Raw genomic sequence first — 25,225 nt, 5'->3', positions numbered from 1 at the left:
AGGCACCATTTGACCAAGTGTAGCACCAAGGAGCTCTAGCAAAATTGAAGTCAATGGGAATTGGGAGAAAATCCACTGGTTGGAGTCATACCTAGCACAAAGATGGTGATATTTGCTGGAGGTGAATCATCTCAGCCCCAGGATATCGCTGCAGGAGTTCCTCAGGGTAGTATCCTAGGCCCAATCATCTTCAGCTGCTTCATCAATTATCTTCCCTCCAACACAAGGTCAGAACTGGAGATGTTCAATGATGATTGCAGTGTTTAGTACCATTCGCAACTTCTCAGATACTGAAGCAGTCCATGCCCACAGGCAACAACATCTGGACAACATTCAGGCTTGGGCCGATAAGTGGCAAGTAATAATCAAGCCACACTAGTACCAGGCAATGACCACCTCCAACAAGAGAGAATCTATTCCTTTTCCTCAACATTCAACGACACTACCATTGCTAAATTTCCCCCACCATCAATATCCTGGGGGTTACCATGACCAGAAACTTAACTAGACTATTGTTATGATCACCTGGTTCATGGTTTGTATTAATTTTCTAGAGGTAACCTTTAATTTGGGAATTGAATTTTTTTAATGTAAGACAAACAATATCACCTGGTTTGAGAAGCTAGCAAACAAGCCTAGGGTGTTTACAAATCAAAGGGTGGCCCATGTTTATTTAGTAAAATCATTTGGGAAGCATAAAGACCCTACACAATGGGACCCCCCCTCAACTTTTTGATGGAGACGGTATGTCTGCAACTACCTCAGTCAGGCGTTTAAATTATTCATATGATTTCCCAGAACAAAGAAGATTTAACGTTCAAAAATCTCTCCATGAGTTCTTTCAGAGTCAGAGTCAGAGGGGTGAAAACCATAAAACCACAGGTGGTCTCATTTAGTTGGGTAGCTGGAACCAGAAAGTCTAGGAGAGTTTGTTCTGTCATTGTTAGCAATATCAATGATTCATGTCGGTATCAAAAATCAAAAAAAAAGATTTGGAGTTGGAATTAATTAAATTGTTATCTGGGACATCAAACGTGTACCACTTGCTATGGAGATAGAAGCTGCAGGGGGCGCCAGTTAGGTTTTTGAACTGTGTGCTTGCCGACAGTCAGTCAGTTGGCTTTTGGAAATCTGTTGGCTTCAGACAAGCAGTTGGCTTTTGGAAGCCTGCTGGACTCAGGAGCAAAGAGGCCATCGAGAACCAGGGGGGTTTCTATTTTGAGTAAGGCCTGTGCTCAAGCTGGGAAGTCCAGATTCAGGAGATCTGATAGCTCAGAAGATAGCTAAGGAATTAAGGAAATCGAAGTGAATTCATAAGAGCTGTGATACATTTTGGGTGGGTCCCAGGAGAAGTGAACAAACGCTAAGATCCTGTAAAGTATAGGGAAATTCTTGGGGTGGAACAAACAGTCAAATAGAAATGTTCTGTTGAGATTTAGAGTTTGAAGTACAGATCTTCATGTTCTGTTAACATTTTGAGTTTAAAATAAGTGTTTCCAAATTGTAGTGTTAAGTTCGTAGTGTTTTGCTTTAATTTACTCTTGTACAGTAAAGTTTTTTGTTTACAATGCAAGATCTTGTGGTGTAATTCTTTTAGTAATAACTGGGAATTCGACTTTTTCTTTTTTTAAAGGTTAACGGGACCTGACGGGATCATAACAATATAAATAATGAGGCTACAAGAACAGGTCAGAGGCTGGGAATTCTGCAGCGAATAACTCACCTCCTGACTCCCCAAAGCCCTTCCACCATCTACAAGGTACAAGTGAGGAGTGTGATGTAATACACTCCACTTGCTTGGATGCGTGCAACTCTAGCAAAACTCAAGAAGCTCGACACTATCTGGGGCAAAGCAGCATGCTTGGTTGGCACCCCATCCACCACCTTAAATATTCACTCCCTCCGCCACTGGCACACAGTGGCTGCAGTGCATACCATTTACAAGATGCACTGCAGCAACTCCACAGGCTTACCTCAACAGCACCTTCCAAACCTGCGACCTCTACCACAATGAACAAGGGCAGTAGATGCATGGGAACACCACCAGCTGCAAGTTCCCCTCCAAGGTCACACACTATCCTGATTTGGAAACTATAACCGCCATTTCTTCACCGTTGCCGAGTCAAAATCCTGGAACTCTTTCCCTAATTGGGCGGCGCAGTGGTTAGCACCGCGGCATCACAGCTCCAGGGACCCGAGTTCAGTTCTGGGTACTGCCTGTGCGGAGTTTGCAAGTTCTCCCTGTGACCGTGTGGGTTTTTGCCGGGTGCTCCGGTTTCCTCCCACAGCCAAAGACTATCAGGTGATAGGTAAATTGGCCATTGTAAATTGCCCCTAGTGTAGGTAGGGAGGGAATATGGGATTACTGTGGGGTTAATATAAATGGGTGGTTGTTGGTCGGCACAGACTCGGTGGGCCGAAGGGCCTGTTTCAGTGCTGTATCAATAAATTGTGAAATTGTAATAGCACAGTGGGTGCACCTACACTACATGGACTGCTGTGGTTCAAGAGGCGGCTCAACACCACCTTAAGGGCAATTAGGGATGGGCAAAAAGGCCGCCCTTGCCAGCGACACTCAGATCCCATGAACGAATAAAAAAAAGCCAAAAATCTAAGGCAGCTCAGTTATTACTAATCTATCCAATTGTTAAGGTTTATGTGAGGAATGAATGGTATCTCTGAGACTTGTGTAAGCAAAAGGTTAATTATACTGTCCTAAAGTCTACTAATGTTATACTAATGTTTCTCTTTATACTGTAGTAATATTAACCTTTAAACTTTGCTTGTTAAGCAGGGAAGCACAAATAAAATTTAAAAGTGTAACCACTGAACTGTTGAAGCAAGGCATAACAATGGTTAGTTTCAGGATGAAGTAATGAGGGACTTAAAGATGTGCCATTCTACACCGGTTCCCAAGTTTCAAGAATCTATAATTAGTGCTGGTAAATTTCAGAGAAAATAGTTAGTCCTACAAAAGGAAAACATCTGGGTATAGATTATCCATTTTAATTGTGGTGTCTAGGGCAACAGATGCTGGCCTTGGCAACGATGCCCGCATCCCATGAAATAAATAATAAAAAAAAACAAGAGATCGAGTCTGTATCACTCAGTCCCAGTCAAAGACAGACTTATAATTAAAGATTTCACTTGCTAGAACAGAAATTACATGCAAGAGGGAAACTATTGATAACACAAAAATTAAGCAAGTTATATTGATCTCAATAGCCCAACGGAAAAAGATTAAGTAAGGAAATCTGCTTACTGACTGAAACAACTGATTAGGGACAAACTGAAGTAAATTTTCCTTATATGGAGTTGCATTTTAATTTTTGTATAATCATATCGTGCAGAAATGGATGGATTGTCACGTAGTCAGGGCAAAATAATATTTTGAAAAAGTGAGTTTGCAACAAGTATTTGCAATTATAAAGGCCTAAGAGAGTTCAGATTTGACATGTTTAGATCCTCAACCAAACCATCTTTAGTAAGTACTCTGTTAAGCATATGTAAAGTGCTATTTCATGTACTGTATACTTAATAAATCGATGATGGATGACTTCAATGATCGAGAAAAGTATTGGTTTGGAGTGGATAGAACATCTAATCATAAATAAAACATCCTCAAACACTTGAGTCTGAATCTAGTGCAAGAGAAACTGAAAATAAAGACTGGTAGCTATCAGCAGCATTACATCAATATAATTTCAAAGTGATTCCTGACAACGCAGTTGACCACTGATGTCACCAGGCTGCGCCAAGGTGTGTACTTGCGCAGACGGGCTCCTGCTCTCTGCGTGTGCGCTGCATTCCGACTTGCCAGGACTGGTTAGCACATGTGCCGATGACGTCATCGTGTGACGCATGCATCTTTGGGCAACGCGCCTGGTCAGCCTCTGCACATGCGCTTTACACGTACAGCAATGCAACGCTAACGTATTCACCCATGTGTCAAGCATGGCTCCCCCCCTCGCTGCTCTCTCTGGCCGCTCTGCACCCCCCCCTCGCTGCTCTCTCCAGCCCCTCCGCTCCCCCCCATCCCCACCGGTACCGGCTCGGTCCACTGCCCTCCCACCACCCCCCCCCCCCCCCCCGCCCCCCATACCCGGCCCATTCCGCTCCCCTTCCCCCCATCCCGCTCACTCACTTTCTCCCTCCCTCTATTGTGTGCTGCCATGTGTTTCGGTCAGGTTGCCTTCCTGTGATTATTTGAGCAGCACCATCTTTAGTCCTGGCAGCGATGTGATTATGCAATCTCACTTGAGGAGAAAGTTGCTAGAATTGGAAAGATCATGCTAAAGTTTGGAGGAGGAGGACAGGGAAAGGAAGAAACAGACAAAATGTAGGGTTCTGAATACAGAGTAAGAAGGTTCATGTGATATCTCTTCACTGCTGACTGGGGGCCCCTAAAACTAAGAAATTCCTCATTCAGAACAGTACTGCATCTGAAAAAAAGCATGTTTCATTCTTGTTTCTACATTTATAGTGTGTAAACTTCTTTTCAACAAGGTCATTTACATAACCATTAGCACTTTTTAAAATACATCTTGAAATATTTAATTTTGAATGCAATGTCCTGCTCTACTTAACATTTCCCATGTTAACCTGGAAGATGAAAATTTGCTGCGGTTTCTCTTTTCAATTCAGCAGAACACAAGTGATTCAAGTCAGTTTAAAAATAAAATCTGATTATTTGCCCAGTAGTTTAAAAAAAAATCACTGACGCTAGAGAAGAAAAACAAAATTTTATATTATTGCTCTATTATACGATTAAATAACCTTGTTTATTATCTATCTCACCTTAATTTTTTTGAAATCCACAGGTTTTCGGATTAGCTCATAGTATTCAGGTAGCTCCTTCCGTGAAGGCAATTGGATAAAAACTTCACTCAGCTGTCGGCTCAAGCTATTTTGAAGACAAAAGTCAATAAAATAGATCAGTTCTACAAACACACATCACCAACACAGTACAACAATTTACATGAATTCAGTTCAAATTTCATCTGTACCCATTTGACATTCATAGAGTCATTACAGAAAAAAAGGACGCATTCAGGCCATTGAATCCATGCCTTTCATTTCAACTATAAAGTAATTACAGTATTTAGTGTCATAATAAAAGTAGCCCCACATTCCATTTACGATTGACAGGAAAATCCGCTCCCTCACCCAACCAACAGCTAGTAGTTGCAGGAAATGCTGGGCGGCACAGTGATTAGCACCGCAGCCTCACAGCTCCAGTGACCCGGGTTCAGTTCTGGGTACTGCCTGTGCGGAGTTTTCAAGTTCTCCCTGTGACCGTGTGGGTTTCTGCAGGGTGCTCCGGTTTCCTCCCACAGCCAAAGACTTGCAGGTTGATAGGTAAATTGGCCATGGTAAATTGCCCCTAGTGTAGATAGGTGGTAGGAGAATTGTGGGAAGGTGGGGATATGGTAGGGAATATGGGATTAATGTAGGATTAGCATAAATGGGTGGTTGTTGGTCAGCACAGACTCGGTGGGCCGAAGGGCCCGTTTCAGTGCTGTATCTCTAAATAAATAAAAATAAATAAATACTCAGCAGGTCAGGTAACATCGTAGAGAAATAGAGTTAACGTTTCCAGGTCAATGATCTTTACTCATAACACAGATCCTGCCTGACCTGCTAAGTATTTCCAGTATTTTCTGTTTTAATTTCAGATTTCCAGCATCCAAAGTATTTTGCTTCTGTACTGCTATTAGTCTATTGTAGGTGTTGCACTATTTCTTAAATGTCACAACGGTGCACCATACCTATTTTCTACAAATTTATTGTTTATTTAATCAGATTGAGGAAATATCTTATGAGCCTCCTTCAGTAATAAGTAATTATGTAGCTAGAGTCAAACACTCTTGGATTATCACTAACAAAGGAAGATCTATTCTACTGAGCTGCAGTCTGATGCACACACAGTGCATTATATATTAGTAAATCACTAATGTAGTAAATACCCAGAAAAAAATAAACACGATAGCCAAGTCACTTTATATGCCAGTCATATGATGGCTTCCACTGCTATGTTCAGACTGGCCAAGAGAGTGTGGGAAAATGGCGCACTGACACGGAACACAAAAGTCCGAGTGTATCAGGCCTGTGTCCTCAGTACCTTGCTCTACGGCAGCGAGGCCTGGACAACGTATGCCAGCCAAGAGCGACGTCTCAATTCATTCCATCTTCGCTGCCTTCGGAGAATACTTGGCATCAGGTGGCAGGACTATATCTCCAACACAGAAGTCCTTGAAGCGGCCAACATCCCCAGCTTATACACACTACTGAGTCAGCGGCGCTTGAGATGGCTTGGCCATGTGAGCCGCATGGAAGATGGCAGGATCCCCAAAGACACATTGTACAGCGAGCTCGCCACTGGTATCAGACCCACCGGCCGTCCATGTCTCCGTTATAAAGACGTCTGCAAACGCGACATGAAATCGTGTGACATTGATCACAAGTCGTGGGAGTCAGTTGCCAGCATTCGCCAGAGCTGGCGGGCAGCCATAAAGACAGGGCTAAATTGTGGCGAGTCGAAGAGACTTAGTAGTTGGCAGGAAAAAAGACAGAGGCGCAAGGGGAGAGCCAACTGTGCAACAGCCCCAACAAACAAATTTCTCTGCAGCACCTGTGGAAGAGCCTGTCACTCCAGAATTGGCCTTTATAGCCACTCCAGGCGCTGCTTCACAAACCACTGACCACCTCCAGGCGCGTATCCATTGTCTCTCGAGATAAGGAGGCCCAAAAGAAAGATGATGAGACACACAGGCTGAAACTGTACATACATCAATGCTATCCCAAGTCTGTAGAAACGGCTCGAAAGAATAGTATATATATTTGTTTTCAGATGCCTATGCGTTGCGCCAATTCTAGTATAAATTGCTGACATCCCAATATTGACTAACATCACAGGAAATGAAGTGTCCTTGTCAGATGTTTTATTTGACTCATGAAATAAAATGAGTGTAAAATAAACAACTGTATATAAAGTAAACTATAGTGCAGACAACTGATGAAGTGCATACTGGTAAAGACAGTATGTGGCACAATCAGTAAAGTAAAGTAACTGTGTATTGTCTTTAGAACATGACAATTTATACAGTTTTGACTTACATTTTGATTTTCCAAACCAGAATGCATCAAAATCTACTCAGTTTTAACTGAATCAAACTGCATTCATCATTTAGGGAACGGGTATTAAAATCGGACGTTTAGGAGCTTTGCAAGAGCTGTGCACAATTACATTTAAGAATTGCACTGGTGCTTAGTTTGAAGTAGAGTTTAGTTTCTGTACTGCTTGCTATTTTGCACACCTCTCATTTGTTTCCTTTCAAGGGTATGTAAATTCACTTATCCAGAATTCATGAAAGAAGCTAAGACTTGCAAGGACACTACAGGTATAACAGAGGTACTTTTTTTTGCTGCAGAGGGTAGATCTGCAGTGGAAGTGTGGTTTTAGCATTTGCATAGTGGACAATTGGTTGTAACCAATGGTTAAGTAAGATCAGAAACCTGTTGACTGACCATTGTTCATTATGGACCAGCATCTTGTATGTCCCAAAATTTCAACAAACTTGTGCATCCAATTACCAATGCAGTGCATTCTGTGAAAGTTTTCATTTTCACTACAGAAATCACATAACAATAGTGGTCGACTGAGTATAAATTCTACTAGTGCGTGACCTAGAAAGTAATTCACTGAAGTGCAATGCTGAAAACGGTAGAGCCCCAATTAATAAGTGGCCTGTTGCATGTGAACATTTACAATTCTACCATCCTTAGCAGGATTCTCTTAAAAATCTGTTATGTAATTCCCAGGACATCAATTCCTTCCAAAATTCAATTGCTTAATCTACAAAAAACTTCTTTCCACTCATGAAGCATGAGTACAACAGTTACCAATTCTACTCAGAATAAAATGTTTTATTGCAAAGAGAAGAGCTGAGACTAGTCCCTATTGCAGAGGACTGAGTTATGAAGAAAGATAGGAGAAACTTGGTTGTGTCCTTGAGAGGTGATGACAAGAGTAAGGATATAAAAAGATATAGGCAAATGGGATTAAATAGCACTACTTTATCAGCACCAACAAAGACACAATAAATGGTCTCCTACTCAGTTGTAAATTGTACAACTTTATAGAGACAGAATAGATGGCAAAAAAAAGAAACGGCAGTTTTAGAGACAGTGGGCTGCCTTTTGAAAGCCCGCTGCCAAAATAGGCGGCAGGCGAAAAACATGAAGGCCTGCGTGGCGTGGAGCTGCCGCAATTCCAAACACAGTGGCTCATTAGTGTGGCCAATGCGCCTGCCCTCCTGATGACGTGGAGGGGGCGGGCGAGTCATCCCCGATGTCCTGCGCCAATGCGCAACCGCCATTTGTAACGGGCTTACAGCGCTAAATGACCATTTAAATTTTTAAAAAGACAGTGAATGTAAACGTAATAAAAATGGAAGAAAAAATCTTTCAATGCCCTCTCCCACTGCACCCCCCCCTCCATGGCATTACACATCATTCCTGCCCTTCCCCCCCCACCCCTCCAGAATACCTACCGTAAATATATGACCTCACCCCCAACCCCTTCCCATCTCCTCCACAACCAATCCGAAGAGTCTGACCCTACTGTCCCCCTCTCGCACTGAGAAAAGTTCTTCCTCCCCTCCCTACAGGAGTCGCGCCTCATTTCCCCGAATGGGGATTCGAAGGCTCTGCAATGCTGGCCGCCAAAATGAAGATCGGTGCAGCAAATAAGGAGACGACGGGACCTTCATTAATTAATTCAGGTAGGTTACTTTATTTAAATATGAAAATCGTGGTCCTGTTGCCGAGTGGTATGGGAGCCGCCACGAGGCCTCTCCGCCTCTATTCAGATCGGGCCGGGCCCTGCCGGGGTCAGTGGCGGGCCTCATCCATGGCGATCTTCATGCCCCACCCCTGCCACTGTTCCCGGGGTCCCTTTAAAATCCAGCCCAATACTTCAAACGAGAATGACAAGGGCTCCAAATTCAAAATAGCAAAAGGTTCATTTAGAATTGATGTCCAGCATTGTTTTTCATAGAAGGAACTGAACAAAAATCCTAAAATCATTTAAGGAATAGTTGGATGCTGAGATGGAGCAGGAGGACTTAAAAGTCTTTTTGGGCAGTTGAGCTGTGTCAAAGTCTGTATAATAACGCTCCTGTGAAGCGCCTTATGCCATTTTACTATGTTACAGGTGCTATGCAAATGCAAGTTGCGGCTGTTGATGATGGAACATGATCCTTTCCCCCATTAATCTATCTTGGGATAGAATGAATACAGCACATTGCTACTTGTTAATTTGATTTAATTAATAATATTCCAGCCTCAGAGTGAGAAGATTGTGGGCTCAACTCCCACTGGTGACTTGGGTACATAGTCTAGGTTGGCATTTTAGTGCATTATCACGATGCTGTACTTCAGATATCAAAATTGATACCTCCTCTGCCTGCTCAGGTAGACATAAACGATCCTATGACAGTATTCCAAGAGCATGAGGTTTTCCTGGTGCCCTTGCTAATATTTTCTCTCCCATCGAGCAGCACCAAAAGCATATTAACTGATCACTTATTTGTTATTTGAGAGTTCTTAGCACTGCATTTGCCTACACGACAGCGAATGCACTTGAAAAGTAATTTATTGGTTGTAAATGTATTGAGTGTTACGACCAGGTTAGAAAGGTGTCTCGGGGTCTTTTATTGTCTTCACCTGGTCTTATTGTAACAGGGTTTAATTTTAAACACACTGTTTTGAGCTCCCCCTTGGTGAACCCTTGTTCACCACTTTCCAATTATAAGGCAAAGAAATGAATACAAGCAGGTTTTCTCAGGTTTAAAGAAGAAAAGTGAAATTTATTAAACCTTAAACTTAAACTCTAATTCGGTTAACATCTACGGATACACACCGCACCCCACCGCTAGCATGCATACGCGATACACACATGCAAATAGGGGCAGAAAAGAGAAGAAAAATAAAGTGGAGAGGTTTGAGAGAATATCAGAAGAGTTTCTTGTTACTGTGTTTCGAGCTCACTGTAGTCCTTTTGCTTTTCGTTGGGGCCCAGTATTCTTCTTAAACCTTGTTCACTGTAGGAGACTTTTCTCTCTTGGGGTTCATGTGTCTTCAATGGGTCTACAGTTCCGTGAGAAAGAGATGGGAGCAGACAGGAAAGGTGTCTTTTCCAGTCCAGGAGCAAACAGCTTTCTGAGTTTTAAAACTCTGTGGCAAGTTCAAATTCAAAAAACTCCAACCGCCAGTTAGTCATGTGAGAACTGATGAAGGGTCACTGACCTAAAACCTTAACTCTGCTTCTTTCTCCACAGATGCTGCCAGACTTGCTGAGTATTTCCAGCATTTCTAGTTATTATTTTAGATTTCCAGCATCTGCAGTATTTTGCTTTTAGTCAATCAATTCCTCTAGTTCTGTAATAAAATTGAAACTTTCCTACTTCCCATGAGACTAGATTTCAATCACAGTTGAAACAGCTGACTTCAAGTTTTAAGCATGAATTTTAAACACAGTGAGAGTTCTTGTCCCGTCAGTAATCAGGATCAGTAACACACCGAAAGTCACTTTCCCACAGCTAAACATACCAGGTCCTGGTCTGTGGACTGATTCAGTTTTGAAGGCCAATATGCAAGGCCGCATACGTTTTAAACAGTCTTAAAAAAATAACAAAGTAACAAAAAGCAGCGTCCATACTAAATTGCTCTGTCCACCAATGGACTATGCTCTTTTCAAAGTTTTCACCCCGTACCGATAATGCGAAAACTAATGGATGGGCCAAAGACATTTGGTTAGCATTAATAAACAATAGAGGTACTATTACACTACTGAGTGTATTCTATAGGACTCTAACTAGTGGGAAAGATAATTGGAGAAGGGACAATTTCAGTGGGGTGAGAATGGATCTGTCCCAGGTAAATTGGAATCAAAGATTGGCAGGCTGCAATGGAACAATGGGCTGTCTTTAAAGGGGAGATGATTCGGATACAGTCAAGGTACATTCCCACGAGGGAAAAAGGTAGGGCAACCAAAGCCAGAGTTCCCTGGATGATCAAAGAGATAGAAAGTAAGATGAAACAGAAAAAGGGGGTGTATGACAGATGTCAGGTTGATAAAACAGATGAGAACCAGGCTGAACATAAAAAGTTCAGTGAAATGAAAATGGAAATAAGAGAGCCAAACAGAAAGCATGAGAAGAGACTGGCAGTTAACATTAAAAGGAATCCAAAAGTTTTCCAGAGGCATATAAATAGTAAAAGGGTAGTAAGAGGAAGGTTGGGGCCAACTAGGGACCAAAAATGGAGATCTACGCATGGAAGCGGAGGGCATAGCTGAAATACTAAATAAGTACTTTGCATCTATCTTTAGCAAGGAAGATGATGATGCTGCCAAAGTCATAGTGAAAGAGGAGGTAGTTGAGATACTGGTTAGGCTAAAAATTGATAAAGATGAGTTATTAGAAAGACTGGCTGGATGTAAAGTTGTAAAGTCACCACGACCCGATGGATGCATCAGAAGATGCTGAGGGAAGTAAGGGTGGAAAATACGTAGGAACTGGTCGTAATCTTCCAATCCTCCTTAGATACGGGGGTGGTGCAAGAGGACTGGAGAATTGCAAATGTGTAAGGATAAACGCAGTAACTACAAACTAGTCAGTTTAACCTCGGTGTGTGAAAGCTTTTAGAACTGATAATCCTGGAGAAAATTAAACAGTCACTTGACAAGTGTGGATTGATTAAGGATAGCCAGCACTGATTCACTAAAAGCAAATCATGTTTAACTAGCTTGATTGAGAACTTTGATGAGGTAACAGAGATGGTTAATGAAGGTAATGCAGTTGATTTTTTTTATTCATTCATGGGATGTGGGCATCGCTGGCTAGGCCAGCATTTATTGCCCATCCCTAACTGCCCTTGAGAAGGTGGTGGTGAGCTGCCTTCTTGAACCGCTGCAGTCCTTGGGGTGTAGGCACACCAACAGTGCTGTTAAGAAGGGAATTCCAGGATTTTGACCCAGTAACAGTGAAGGAACGGCAATATAGTTCCAAGTGACTTGGAGAGGAACTTGCAGGTGGTGGTGTTCGCATGCATCCGCTGCCCTTGTCCTTGCAGGTGGTAGAGATTGTGGGTTTGGAAGGTGCTGTTTAAGAAGACTTGGTGAGTTACTGCAGTGCCTCTTACAGATGGTACACACTGCTGCCACTGTGCATCAGTGGTAAAGGGAGTGAATGTTGAAGGAAGTGGATGGGGTGCCAATCAAGTGGGCTGCTTTGTCCTGGATGGTGTCGAGCTTCTTGAGTGTTGTTGGAGCTGCACCCATCCAGGCAAGTGAAGAGGATTGCATCACATTCCTGACTTGGTTCAACAGTAGCCCCTAGGATGTTGATAGTGGGGGATTCAGCGATGGTAATGCCATTGAATGTCAAGGGAAGAATGGTTAGATTCTCTCTTGTTGGAGATGGTCATTTCCTGGCACTTGTGTGGTACGAATGTTACTTGCCATTTATCAGCCCAAGCCTGGATATTGTCCAGGTCTTGCTGCATTTCTACACGGACTGCTTCAGTATCTGAGGAGTCACGAATGGTGCTGAACATTGTGCAATCATCAGCGAACATCCCCACTTCTGACCTTATGATTGAAGGAAAGTCATTGATGAAGCAGCTGAAGATGGTTGGGCCTAGGAAACTACCTTGAGGAACTCCTGCAGTGTTGTCCCAGGACTGAGATGTTTGACCTCTTACAACTACAACCATCTTCCTTTGTGCTAGGTATGACTCCAACCGGCAGCGAGTTTTCCACCGATTCCCATTGACTCCAGTATTGCTCGGGCTCCTTGATGCCATACTCAGTAAAATGCTGCCTTGATGTCAAGCGCAGTCACTCTCACCTCACCTCTGGAGTTGAGCTCTTTTGTCCATGTTTGGACCAAGGCTGTGACGAGGTCAGGAGCTGAGTGGCCTTGCTGGAACCCAAATTTAGCGCCAGTGAGCAGGTTATTGCTCAGCAAGTGCCACTTGATAGCACTGTCAATGACCCCTTCCACCATTTTGCCGATGATCAAAAGTAGACTGATCGGGCGGTAATTGGCCGGGTTGGATTTGTCCTGCTTTTTATGGTTCACAAGGACTTCCAAAAGGCATTTGGTAAACTGCCACATAACAGGCTTGTCAACAAAGCTGAAGCCTATGGAATAAAAGGGACTGGGGCAGCACGGATACAAATTTGGCTGGAAACAGAGAGTAGTGGTAAACGGTTATTTTTCGGACTGGATGGTTACAATGGCATTCCCAGGGGTTGGTACTCGGACCACTGCTTTTCATCATATATATTAATGACCTAGACTTGGGTGTACAGGGCACAATTTGAAAATTTGCAGTTGACACAAAATCTGGAAGTACTGTAAACTGTGATGAGGCTATTGACAGAGTTCATAGGCTGGTGGAATAGGTGGAAACAAGACAGATGAAATCTAATGCAGAGAAGTGTGAAGTGACACATTTTGGGAGAAAGAACAAGGAGAGGCAATTAAAAATGAAGACTACAATTCTAAAGGTGGGGGGGGGGGGAATGGGTGGAAGGAATAGGGAGACCTGGGGGTACATGTGCACAAATTGGAGAAGGTGGCAAAGCAGGCACAGAAAGTGGTTAAAAAGGCATAACGGATCCTGGACTTTGTAAATCAAGATATAAAGTACAAAATCAAGGAAGTTAAGATAAACCTTTACAAAACACTCATTTGGCGTCAACTGTTCAATTTTGTGCACTGTACTTTAGGAAGGATATGAAGGTTTTAGAGACGGTGCAGCAAATATTTACAACAATGGCTCCAAGAATGAGGGACTTCCAGTTATGTGGATAGATTAAAGAAGCTGGGATTGTTTTCCTTCGAGAAGAGAGCTTGAGAGGAGGTTTGATGGAACTGCTCAAAATCATGTTCCCATTGGCAGAAGGATCGAAAACCTGAGCACATCAATTTCAGGGGATTGGCAAACGAACCAACAGCGACAAAGATCTTTTTTTTTTTACACACAGTGAGTGGTTAGGATCTGGAATGCACTGCATGAGTGTGTGGTGGAGGCAGATTCAACTGTGGTTTTCAAAAGGGAATTGGATAAGCACCAGAATAGAAAAAATTTGTAGGGCTACAGGGAATGGGGATTAACTGAGTTGCTCTTGCAGAGAGCTGGTACAGACTTTTTTTATTCATTCATGGGATGTGGGCGTCGCTGGCCAGGCCAGTATTTATTGCCCATCCCTAATTGCCCATGAGAAGGTGGTAGTGAGTTGCCTTCTTGAACCGCTGCAGTCCATGTGGGGTAGGTACACCCACAGTGCTGTTAGAAAGGGAGTTCCAGGATTTTGACCCAGCGACAGTGAAGGAACGGCAATATAGTTCCAAGTCAGGATGGTATGACTTGGAGGGGAACTTGCAGGTGGTGGTGTTCCCATGCATTTGCTGCCCTTGTCCTTCTGGTTGATAGTGGTTGCAGGTTTGGAAGGTGCTGTCTAAGGAGCCTTGGTGCATTGCTGCAGTGCATCTTGTAGATGGTACACACTGCTGCCACTGTGCGTCGGTGGTGGAGGGAGTGAATGTTTGTAGCTGGGGCGCCAATCAAGCGGGCTGCTTTGTTTTGGATACTGTCGAGCTTCTTGAGTGTTGTTGGAGCTGCACCCATCCAGGCAAGTGAAGAGTATTCCATCACACTCCTGACTTGGTCAACGGAGCCCCTAGGATGTTGATAGTGGGGGATTCAGCGATGGTAATGCCATTGAATGTCAAGGGGAGATGGTTAGATTCTCGCTTGTTGGAGATGGTCATTGCCTGGCACTTGTGTAGTGCGAATGTTACTTGCCACTCATCAGCCCAAGCCTGGATATTGTCCAAGTCTTGCTGCATTTCTACACGGACTGCTTCAGTATCTGAGGAGTCACGAATGGTGCTGAACATTGTACAATCATCAGCGAACATCCCCACTTCTGACCTTATGATTGAAGGAAGGTCACTGATGAAGCAGCTGAAGATGGTTGGGCCTAAGACACTACCCTGAGGAACTCCTGCAGTGACGTCCTGGAGCTCAGATGATTGACCTCCAACAACCACAACCATCTTCCTTTGCGCTAGGTATGACTCCAGCCAGCAGAGGGTTTTCCCCGATTCCCATTGACCTCAGTTTTGCTAGGGCTCCTTGATGCCATACTCGGTCAAATGACGTGACAGGATGAATAGCCTCATTCTGTGCTGTAACCATTCTATGACCTATTGGGCTGGATTTTAAGAAACCCTCGACGTCATGATCCGTGGCGGGTGGGGGACTGAAGATGGTCCCGGATGAGGCCTGCCATGTCCCGGCCCGATACCCCCAGTGGTGGCGAGGCTCCGTGGCGGCAGACCACAATTTGAATATTTAAATCAATAAAATTAATTAAAAATACTCACCCACGATCTTGAGGGCCCACTGCGATCTTTGGAGTGGCGGCTGGCACTCCCGCACCTTCAGATCCCTGTCCGGGGAAACAAGGCGCGACACTGGTGGGGAATGGGGGGTGGGGAGGAAAAATGGGGTCATATAAACATCATGGGTGTAGGGGATGGTAGCAAAGGTACTACTTTAGAGAGCGGAGGGGTCAGATGTTAAAGGCAAGTGTTTTGTGGGGGGTGGGGGGAAGAGGTCAAATAGTTAATGTCATTGTTATGGGGCGCAGTGGGAAAGGGGCATTGGAAATTCATTTATGTAATTTTGGGGGGATACCTCTTTAAAAATTTAAATATCCCGACAGCTCTCATTAAAAACAGGGAAGTCTTGTTACAACTGTACAGGAAGTTGGTAAGGCCGCACCTGGAGTGCTGTGTACCATTTTGGTCCCTGTATTTAAGAAAGGATATACTGCATTGGAGGCAGTTCAAAAGAAATTCACTAGGCTGATTCCTGGGCTGAAGGGGTTGACTTATCAAGAACGGCTAAACAGGTTAGGCCTTTATTCATTGGAGTTTAGAAGAATGAGGGGTGATCTTATTGAAACGTACAAGATTCTGAGGGGGCTTGACAGGGTAGATGTTGAGAAGATGTTTCCACTAGGGGGGGAATCTCGAACTAGTGGACTTAATTGCAGAATAAGGGGACAATCATTTAAAACTGAGATGCGAAGGAATTTCTTCTCTCAGAGGGTAGTGAATGTCTAGCCAGAGAGGCTAGATCACTGAAAGTATTTAAAGAGGGAGATAGATTTTTGAAATAAATATCGGGGAGTTGAGGGCTATGAGGAGCTGGCACAAAAGAGGAGCTGAGGTCTGGGGCAGATCAGCCATGATCGTGTTGAATGGTGGGGCAGGCTTGAGGGGCCGAATGGCCTACTCCTGCTCCTATTTCTTATGAAAGGGCTGACTGCCCTTTAAAATGGTGTCAGCGCCTGTGTACAGGCAGCTGACGCCATTGCCAGTGACGGACAGCCCGCACCCTCCACATGATTTGGGGAGTGGGGGGGCGCAGGCCACTTGTGCTATTTAAATTAGCCACTGTGCTTAGGATTGGCAGCGAGCTCATAGAATCCAGCCCACTATATTTGAAGACTGCTGCCCCAAGAACTGGCCTCTGAGGAGAGCTGCAAGATCACTTTAGAAGAAACTACCGTGCATTTTTCATTTATTTCTCATACGATGGTAAAGGCAATTGTTCTTTATATTTCGTTCAACATTGGAAACTTACGCCAGAGAGCTTAAGTACCAATTTATATGTTGCTGGGAAGTCAGATTTTTGGAGCAATTGAAATGCAAATGAGATATTTGGTTTCAAAAGGCAAGAATGTAAACATGGTATAATTTTACCTGTCTCTGTAGTTTATAACTGTATCAATGATTGCATTCATCTGTTTAGTGATCCTTGGTGGATTTGGAGACAGTTTTTCAGCTGGTGGTCTGCCTCTCTTTTTCTTCTTCTTTCCATCCTCCTTTGATGAATCTTTATCTACATTTCTTCTGCGTTTTCTAGCTTTCTTCTGACGTATTTCCTCTTCCATTTCTTCTAAATTACCATCTTCAATTGCCTAATTGAAAATGTTACAAGTTTTTCTTCCTGTTCAAAATTTTGGATTTAAATATCTTAAAAGATCTACTTCATAAAAGTAAGTTTACTCTACAGCTGATAGTTGACCCTTTAGTACCTAGGCCTAGAAGCTACACTTCGTGGCAATTTCACTTTTTAAATTACCACCTTCCTCCAATTATACAGTCTTATTTTTGCCACCATGTCCTTCAAACTAGGAGAAACAGCAAGAAGAAATGCAGATCCCACAAGACTCCAAACTATATTCCAGACTTGATACTGCTCTTCTCCACAAAAAAAACTTTGGAAGGTTACTTAACAAGGGATTCCTGATAATCTCAGTTCACAAGGCAAGGGACTAATTTATTTCTAACAGCTCTCTAACTAATTAATCGGTAAAAATTCTCATACCTTTACAATGGAAGATTGTACATCAGTACATCCCTACTTCATTTCAGAGAGTTCAGGGCTTCAGTTTTAAACCAAGCGTGTAGGAAAATCCTACAGCTCATTCAATTTTGGGTTTTTCCAAAGACAATACAGTCAATCATCCAAGATCAAAGATACTGCACAAATTAACTATTCCATGGGACGATAATGAGCAAATTGTCACACATTTTCCAGATTCCATACTTGCTAAGTAAACAGTAAATTTAGAATTTCTTTCAGGAAAATGGCCTAATCCGCCTAGTTTCTACATCAAACAATTTGTCCAGTTATCCCAAAGACAATCGGCAGCTGGTCTCCTTTTGAAATTTGGTAAAGGTAGGCAGGTTTAACTTTACAACAACTTGTCTTTAATGTTGTAAAACGACCCAAGGTGCTGCACAGGACTATTATCAAGCAAAGTTGACACCAAGCCACATAAGAACAGATGACCGAAAGTTTGGTCAAAGAGGTAGGTTCTCAGGAGCATCTTAAAAGGAGGAGAGAGATTTGGAGAGATTGAGAATTTTAGGGAGGGATTTCCAGACCTTAGGGCCTCAGCGTTGAAGGCATGGCCATCAAATGGTGGAGCAATTAAAATTGGGGATGCACAAGAGGCCAAGAATTGGAAAGATATAGCTATCTGAGAATTGTACAGCTGGAAGAGGTTACAGAGATAAGGAGGGGTGAGGCTACAGAGGGATTTGAAAACAAGGAGAAGAATTGTTTTTTTTTTTAAATCGATGCATTGCTTAATCTGTAGCCAATGAAGGTCAGCTAGCAAAGTGGTGATGGCTGAATGAGACTTGGAGTGAGTTTGGATACCCACAGCAGAGTTTTGGATGAGCTTAAGCGAATGCATGGTTGATCATAGGTGGCCGGGCACGAGTGCATTGCAATACAGGTCCTTCGGCACATGGTGTCCGCGCTGGCCATTAAGCACCTATCTATTCTAATCCCATTTTCCAGCACTTGGCCCGTAGCCTTGTATGCTATGGCGTTTCAAGTGTTCATCTAAATACTTCTTAAATGTTGTGAGGGTCCCTGCCTCTACCATCCCTTAAGGCAGTGTGTTCCAGATTCCAACAACCCTCTGGGTGAATTTTATTTTCCTCAAATCCCCTCTAAACCTCTTGCCCCTTACCTTAAATCTATGCCCCCCTGGTTATTGACACCTCTGCTAAGGGAAAAAAATTCTTCCTATCTACCCTATCTATGCACCTAATAATTTTGAATACCTCAATCAGGTTCCCCCCTCAGCCTTCTCTGCTCTAAGGAAAACAACCCTAGCCTATCCAGTCTCACTTCATAGCTAAAATACTGTGCTGTATAACTCTATGACTCAAGTCTAGAGTTAACAAAGGCATGGATGAGGGTTTCAGCAGCAGATGATCTGAGATAGGGCTAGAGCTGTGCAATGTTAAGTGGAGACAGGCAGTCTTATTGATGGCATGAATACCTGGTCGGCACTTTATCAGGGTCAACTATGCCACCGAGGTTACAAGCAGTCTGGTCCAGCCTCAGACAGTTGGCAGTGAGAGGGATGGAGTCAGTGGCTAGGGAATGGAGTTTGTGACGTGGGACTGAAGACAATGGATTCGGTCTTCTCAATACTTAGTTGAAGGAAATTTCTGTTCATCAGGTACTGGCTATTGGTCAAGCAGCATGCAAGCTGGAGTCGGTGGAGGGGTCAAGAGAAATGGCAGTGAGGTAGAGCTAGGCATCAGCATACATGCGAAAACTGACACTGGTTTTTCAGAGAATGTTGCCAAGGGGCAGCAGATAGATGTAAAATAGGAAAGTGCCAAGAACAGATCCTTGGGGACACCAGAGGTAACTGTGCGGCAGCAGGAATGGAAGCCATCGCAGGTGATTCTCTGGCCACTTGATCGATAAGAATGGAACCAGGTGAGTGGAGTGTCACCCAGTTGGATGGCAGAAGAGAGGCGTTTGAGGAGGATGGTGTGATCAACTGTGTTAAAGGACAAGTCAAGAAGGATGAGGAAGCATAATTTACCATGGTCATAGGCACATAGGATATCATTCGTGGTTTTGATAAGAGTATTTTCGATTTTGTGGCAGGATGGAAACCTGATTTATTTGGGGCGGGGGGGGGGGGAGAGCGGATTCAAACGTGGGAGTTCTGGGAAGATGGGCAAGGATTTGGGAGGCAAAAGCACATTCAAGGCCTTGACAGCAAAGGAAGATTAGAGATGGGGTGGAAAATAAGGAGGAAGCCTTCAACTCCTTGCTCTTCTCCAGTACTCAATTATTGCTCTTTGCCTTCAATGTTAACATTTACTCTCACTTTAATTCTTTCACATTCCTCTTTCTCCACAGCTACAAGGAAGCAACCGAATGAGACAAAACCTTGACGTCATGATCAGTGATTGGGTGAATTCCAAATGTATCTAACGGATTATACATTATTGTAAACATATCCAAATATGCCAGATCTTTAAAAATTTAACAATGGAAATTGCAAAATATACCAAATAATGCCAGATTAGCTAATTTTAGGATGAACAAAATTCTATTTCACAGGATTTGCCTTCATAAATCTTATTAAGGACAAAATTCAAATCAAGGTATGCTTTTTCAGAAATGAAAGAGCACAGGCAAATCAACATTCTAAACATTCAGCTTTCTGTTCATTACTTTTGTTAAAAAGCTCATAAATTCTTTGGACCAAGCATGCACTATCAGCAAGTCAAGCAGTAATTCTAGAAATATAGTTATATGTATCACCTACCCTTAGCCACTGCTTTTCTGTAAGAGCATCACTGTAGTCCACATCTCTGCGCATACGTGAACCTCGCCCAAACATCTTCTCCTCCTCCTCTTCACAAGTCAACCGTTCAACTTCTGCATCATCCTTGACAATCCATGATGGCAAGTCATCTTCTTCCATCAGCCGTGGTTTACGTTTTGGATTCCGTGCGTCTTCTCTTCGCCGCTCCAGATCCATGCGCTAAGATTGATGGCAGGCAGAATGTGGCAATTGTTAATTTTAAAACAACTTTACAATGCATTTCTTGTGATTAAATAAAACCAATATTTATACACTGTCGCTGTAATATAAAAACATTTTTTTTTTAGTAGCTGAGGCATATTAGAATCAGAATTTGTTACATGGGGTAGTTATTGGCAAACAAAATTATTTTGCTTTTTTGATCCTCCTTCCATAATGCCAACAATTTCACAAAATGTTAGAAGGTATTTTTAGTTAATTTTAAAAAAGCACAGAAATCAGAACCTGCAGTAAATTTGATGGCCAGAATGTAAACTGAAATAAAAATCATGTCTACTTTCTCTGTCCTGCCAAACAAATTGCACGGAATTTGCAGTTCAAGCTAGATCCATACATTTCCTATTATTTTTCTTCAATGTATGATTTATGCTGATCAGTAGTGAGCTATGAGCAGTGAGACCAACTCTGCCAGTCACCAGTATCAAAGGGCAGTCAAACCTCAAGAGGGTCAGATTCTCTGAATTAAAGTGGCTGTCTTTGTATAGAAGCATTTGGCTTTTTGCTCTGTTTTTTATTTGGAAATACGTGAAACTGGGTTCAAATGCATCATCATTAGCTCAGACTGTCATGATAAAATGACACGCAGGTCTGTACACCATCAGCCTGACAGTGGTTAAATTCCACTCTTCCCGAGAGTAGTGACTGACTGAGGCAGTTTCAGTGTACATACGCCACAACTGATCAGTATAAATCACATATACATACACTAGAAAAGCTGACTATTTGATCCAAAAGAAGTGGTTGGCAACTATGTCATTAGCAGTTGGTCATACATTTAGTTAAAATTTGGAACAGTTGACAATTTCTTTTCTCTTTCATGTGGAAGTACAACTTTGGAGGTCTGGCTTTCAACAGCATTGGGAAGATTAGTGCATTTTGAAGTTTGAAAATATAGCCAAGTGCCAGAGACTGCACCTATGGCTTAATTAAATAAAATACGAGGTTCTTCAGTATAATTTTGATACTTGTGAAATAAAAGTGATTATGCAAATGATACGCTTCCTCTCATACATTCTAAGGTTGTAGAGCTATAAACCAAAATCTGAGCTTTTAATTACTTCACATAATCTTATGCACTTACCATAAACAATTCAAATTCCTCTTCATGCCGAGCAATCATCTGATTCAGGGTCTCATCATCTGGAACTTCATCTTCTTCCTGTAAGTCAAGGAGTTAAGATGGCAATTAAATATTTTCTTAGCAGTTGTAAACCAACAGAACTAGATGCATTCTATTTACTGAAACAAAACTTTCTACTTGATGGAAACATCACCTCTGTTCTAAGCTCTCATTGTATTTAAAAACTTGTTTTTCAATTGTACTTTAAAAAACATTACAATTAGCTTAAGAGGCTAGGGCCACTCCACACTAATGAGTCCAGAAACAGGGACAGGGTACACAAAAATAGGATGCTACTGTTATCTTAAATCTCAGAATTTCCAGTAAGCGTTACATGTAGCACAGCGAATTAGATATCAGAATGCTAACACATTTGAATTCCATGATTTATGAAAGGTTAACATAGCGATGCCCATCAAATATAATGTGGTATATGAATCAATAGCAGCAACAAGCTGAATAAATCGGGAAGATTGAATAGTTTAGCTTGAAAACAATACTCTAATAAAAAAAGTTCTTCAGTTACAATACAATGACATGTAGTTTTCTTGGTATATAGAATACATGATTGCGTGTCACACTAAGGGCTGGATTTTACCAAGCCCTCGACGTCGGGCTCCATGGCGGGGAGGGGGGGCGTGAGGGGGAAGGAGGGGTGCTGAAAGATGGTGCCAGCAGCAGTCCGCCACAGAAGCCAATGCGGGGAGGGCCAGGCCCAATCCTCCCGTCAGGGGCGAGCCTCCGTGGCAGGCCCCTGCCGCTGGGCAATGGGACCTGGATTTCAATATTTAAATTAATGACATGCATAAACTTAAATGAACTTACCTTCAATTTTCCGGGCTCACCGCGATCTTTGCTGCGGCGGCCAGCACTCCCACGCCTTCAATTTCCCACCTGGGGAAAGCTGGCTTGACACTGGTGGGGAGGGGGGAGGAGTTAAGATTTTCAGTGCGTGGAGTGGGGGGGGGGGGGGGGGGGGGGGTGGGAAACAGGGTCAAATAAACGTAATGGGTGTAGGGGATAGTGGGAAGGGGTGAACTTCAAACTTTGTGCAGTCTGGGGGGGGGGGTGGCAGGGGATAGGGTGGTGTAGGTCAGATTTAAAAGGTAAGTGTTTTTGAGAAGGGAAAGGGAAAATAGTTAATATAATTGTTATTGACTGAGGGGGGAGGGGGTTGAGAAAGGGGCGTTAGAAATTTGTTTAATAAATTTTGGGGTGTGTATCTTTAAAAATTCAAATTGTCCGACAGGGCTGGCTACCCTTTGAAAATGGCGCCAGCGCCTGTGCACAGGCAGCTGATGCCATTGCCAGTGACACACAGCCCATCCCCTTCATGAAACTGGAGCGGCAGGCCGCCCCTGCTATTTAAATGAGCCGCCGTGCGTGAGATCACGACACCTCCTTGGCGTGCGGGCCGCTGATATCGACAGCGGGCTCTTAAAATCCAGCCCAAATGTGTCTTTTGAGTGACTAACTGATAAGGTACTCTTATATTTGAGTGCACACCTGTGACTCTGAAGTATCAATATATGAAGTTATGCTGCTACAGCTTTGTAATATAGGTACCACATGACACATCAAACCATCCAATTTGAACTGCCATTTGATCTATCGCTAGCAATAAGCCAAGTCCAGGGATCAGTTTCTGGAAAATTTCTCAATTCTGCTTTGTGGAATACACGCACACATCGAATCAGTGGGGATGGGATGCATTGCCAGGCTACAGCAGGAAGCCCAGAAACTTTCTTACATGGGTAGACAGCAAGCACTATAGGTAGGTCAAGATGACAGTGTGCTGGGCAAATTTAAAACAAAAAACAGCGCATTTGACAAGAGAGCTGAATTGCTGAACACATCCAGAAAATAGCAAGATTGTGCCTTCTCCTCCATAGCTTCCCCACTGTTAAGCCAAAACTCCAGAGTTTACCATTTGTGCAGATAGGAGAGAGTATGATATTTGCCTTTTAGTTTATTGAAGGTTGAGAGTTTATGTTGGGTATGGGTTACTTAAACACTATCACAGATTATTTCCCAAGCACCAGGAAAGAAAGATTGTACATCCCTGTGAACTAGTCAGACTTTATAGAAGGAGGAGAGGAATATTTCTAGTGCTGAGTGAGGTGCATTTATTTAAATGCAGTCTGAGTTTTTCACCATAATTGGAAAGACAAAGTAATTGTTTCAGTGAATACTTTTCCCCTCATGTTTTGAAATTTGTCAAGTGTGAAAAGGACTAGATTATTTCAGAAATTGAGCTAAGAGGGTAGGATTGCATGAACTTTATCACTAACATGGTAGCAATCTGCAATACATGGAAGTAAAACTAAAAATCAACAAAGTGGAAGGGAAATTCCTGGAGGCAACACAATTTTTCCAAAAGGATTCAAATGACATCATATTTAGTTGGGTCAAAATTTTGAGAGTACTGAAAATGCAACATGGTAGAAAAGTCCTGAATTTCACACCTAATTTTCAAAGCCAATGGATACAATAAAGCAATGCCTGTGTTTTTCAATTGATAAAATTCAAAGGTTTATCAAGTTATTCAAGAGGAAATGTAGAACATAGGCATACATTTTGATAGTCACCAGAATTAAATTAGACGGTTTCCCTAGCCTTTAGGATTATCAAAATCAGCTCAAGAGTGAAGTGACAACTATATCTCAGTTCCCTACTTCATTCTATCTTCATCTGTCTCCAGTGCAGAGAACTAAAACATGGCACAGTAGATGTTCATTAGAAACTATCAGTGTTAATGTCTGGAATGAATGAGTAGACAAATTTGTGTAGCACAATTAACAAAAATCATCATGCTTACAAGTCCACAAAGGACTTTAGCATCGGTGAAAGCACTAGCACACAGAGTACAAGATAAATAATCTACATTATTAAAAAAAATCTTTTTATATAGAAATCAACAGCACACAAAAAATTAAGATTTTCTTTCATCATCTATAGTTCAAATTTCTGACAATCCAACTTAATGCCACTTTCACTTAACTCTGCACAACTGGTGCTACAGTCCAAACATCAATATTCAGGCATTAGAAATAAGTATTTATAAAAAAAAAAATTCTTGATCCCAATGACGGATTTTCACACAAGACAATTTTGTACCACTTATAATATAGCTAAGACATGATGCAGAGGTTTTTCCTTTACACTTCTAAAAAACAAATCATGAAGTCTGACATGGCTGAGTAAATGCAGCATGATTCCATACAAACACATTATATATTCCTCTTCCCTGGCCCAGGACATATTTTGAAACTACCGCTTCCCTGATAGCTTAGTGGCTAAATACTACGTGGTGCAGCGCAAAGCTATACAGATCAGGAAGTTTCCAGGCTTAATCCTCGAGGCAGAAAATTGGCATGCTACAATTGACTTCACCCTGGGCTGGAGTCAAGACCAGGTTCCCACTCTCGATTGCTATCCTGCTGGAAAGCATGAATGTTGATTGGGGGTGAAATGGAATGGCATGGAGGAGAAAAACACATGACCGTGCTCAGACATTATTGCCTCCACATTCAAACAGCCTGTCGAAGGTGTCCAGATTTGCAAAAGAAAAGTGGCCACTTAAG

The 25,225-nt window shown here is 42.6% G+C and overlaps 1 protein-coding gene across 6 annotated transcripts in view; it reads right to left on the bottom strand.

Annotated features, from left to right (window-relative positions):
• The window catches only part of smarca2 (SWI/SNF related, matrix associated, actin dependent regulator of chromatin, subfamily a, member 2), a 211,363-nt gene that overhangs the window by 42,964 nt on the left and 143,174 nt on the right, over positions 1-25,225 (bottom strand). For all 6 annotated transcript variants that reach the window (XM_068030208.1, XM_068030207.1, XM_068030205.1 and 3 more), the window contains 4 exons: positions 21,603-21,680; positions 20,243-20,461; positions 16,848-17,065; positions 4,798-4,903 (listed from right to left, as the gene is read on the bottom strand). In XM_068030208.1, the coding sequence (XP_067886309.1) occupies positions 4,798-4,903; positions 16,848-17,065; positions 20,243-20,461; positions 21,603-21,680 (621 nt within the window). The remainder of the gene's footprint in view (positions 1-4,797; positions 4,904-16,847; positions 17,066-20,242; positions 20,462-21,602; positions 21,681-25,225) is intronic.

Source organism: Heterodontus francisci, chromosome 4 (genome assembly GCF_036365525.1).
Source record: "Heterodontus francisci isolate sHetFra1 chromosome 4, sHetFra1.hap1, whole genome shotgun sequence".
Taxonomy (NCBI): Eukaryota; Metazoa; Chordata; class Chondrichthyes; order Heterodontiformes; family Heterodontidae; genus Heterodontus; species Heterodontus francisci.
The sequence above is the reverse complement of the archived record's forward strand: the minus strand, read 5'-3'. Positions and strand labels throughout refer to the sequence as shown.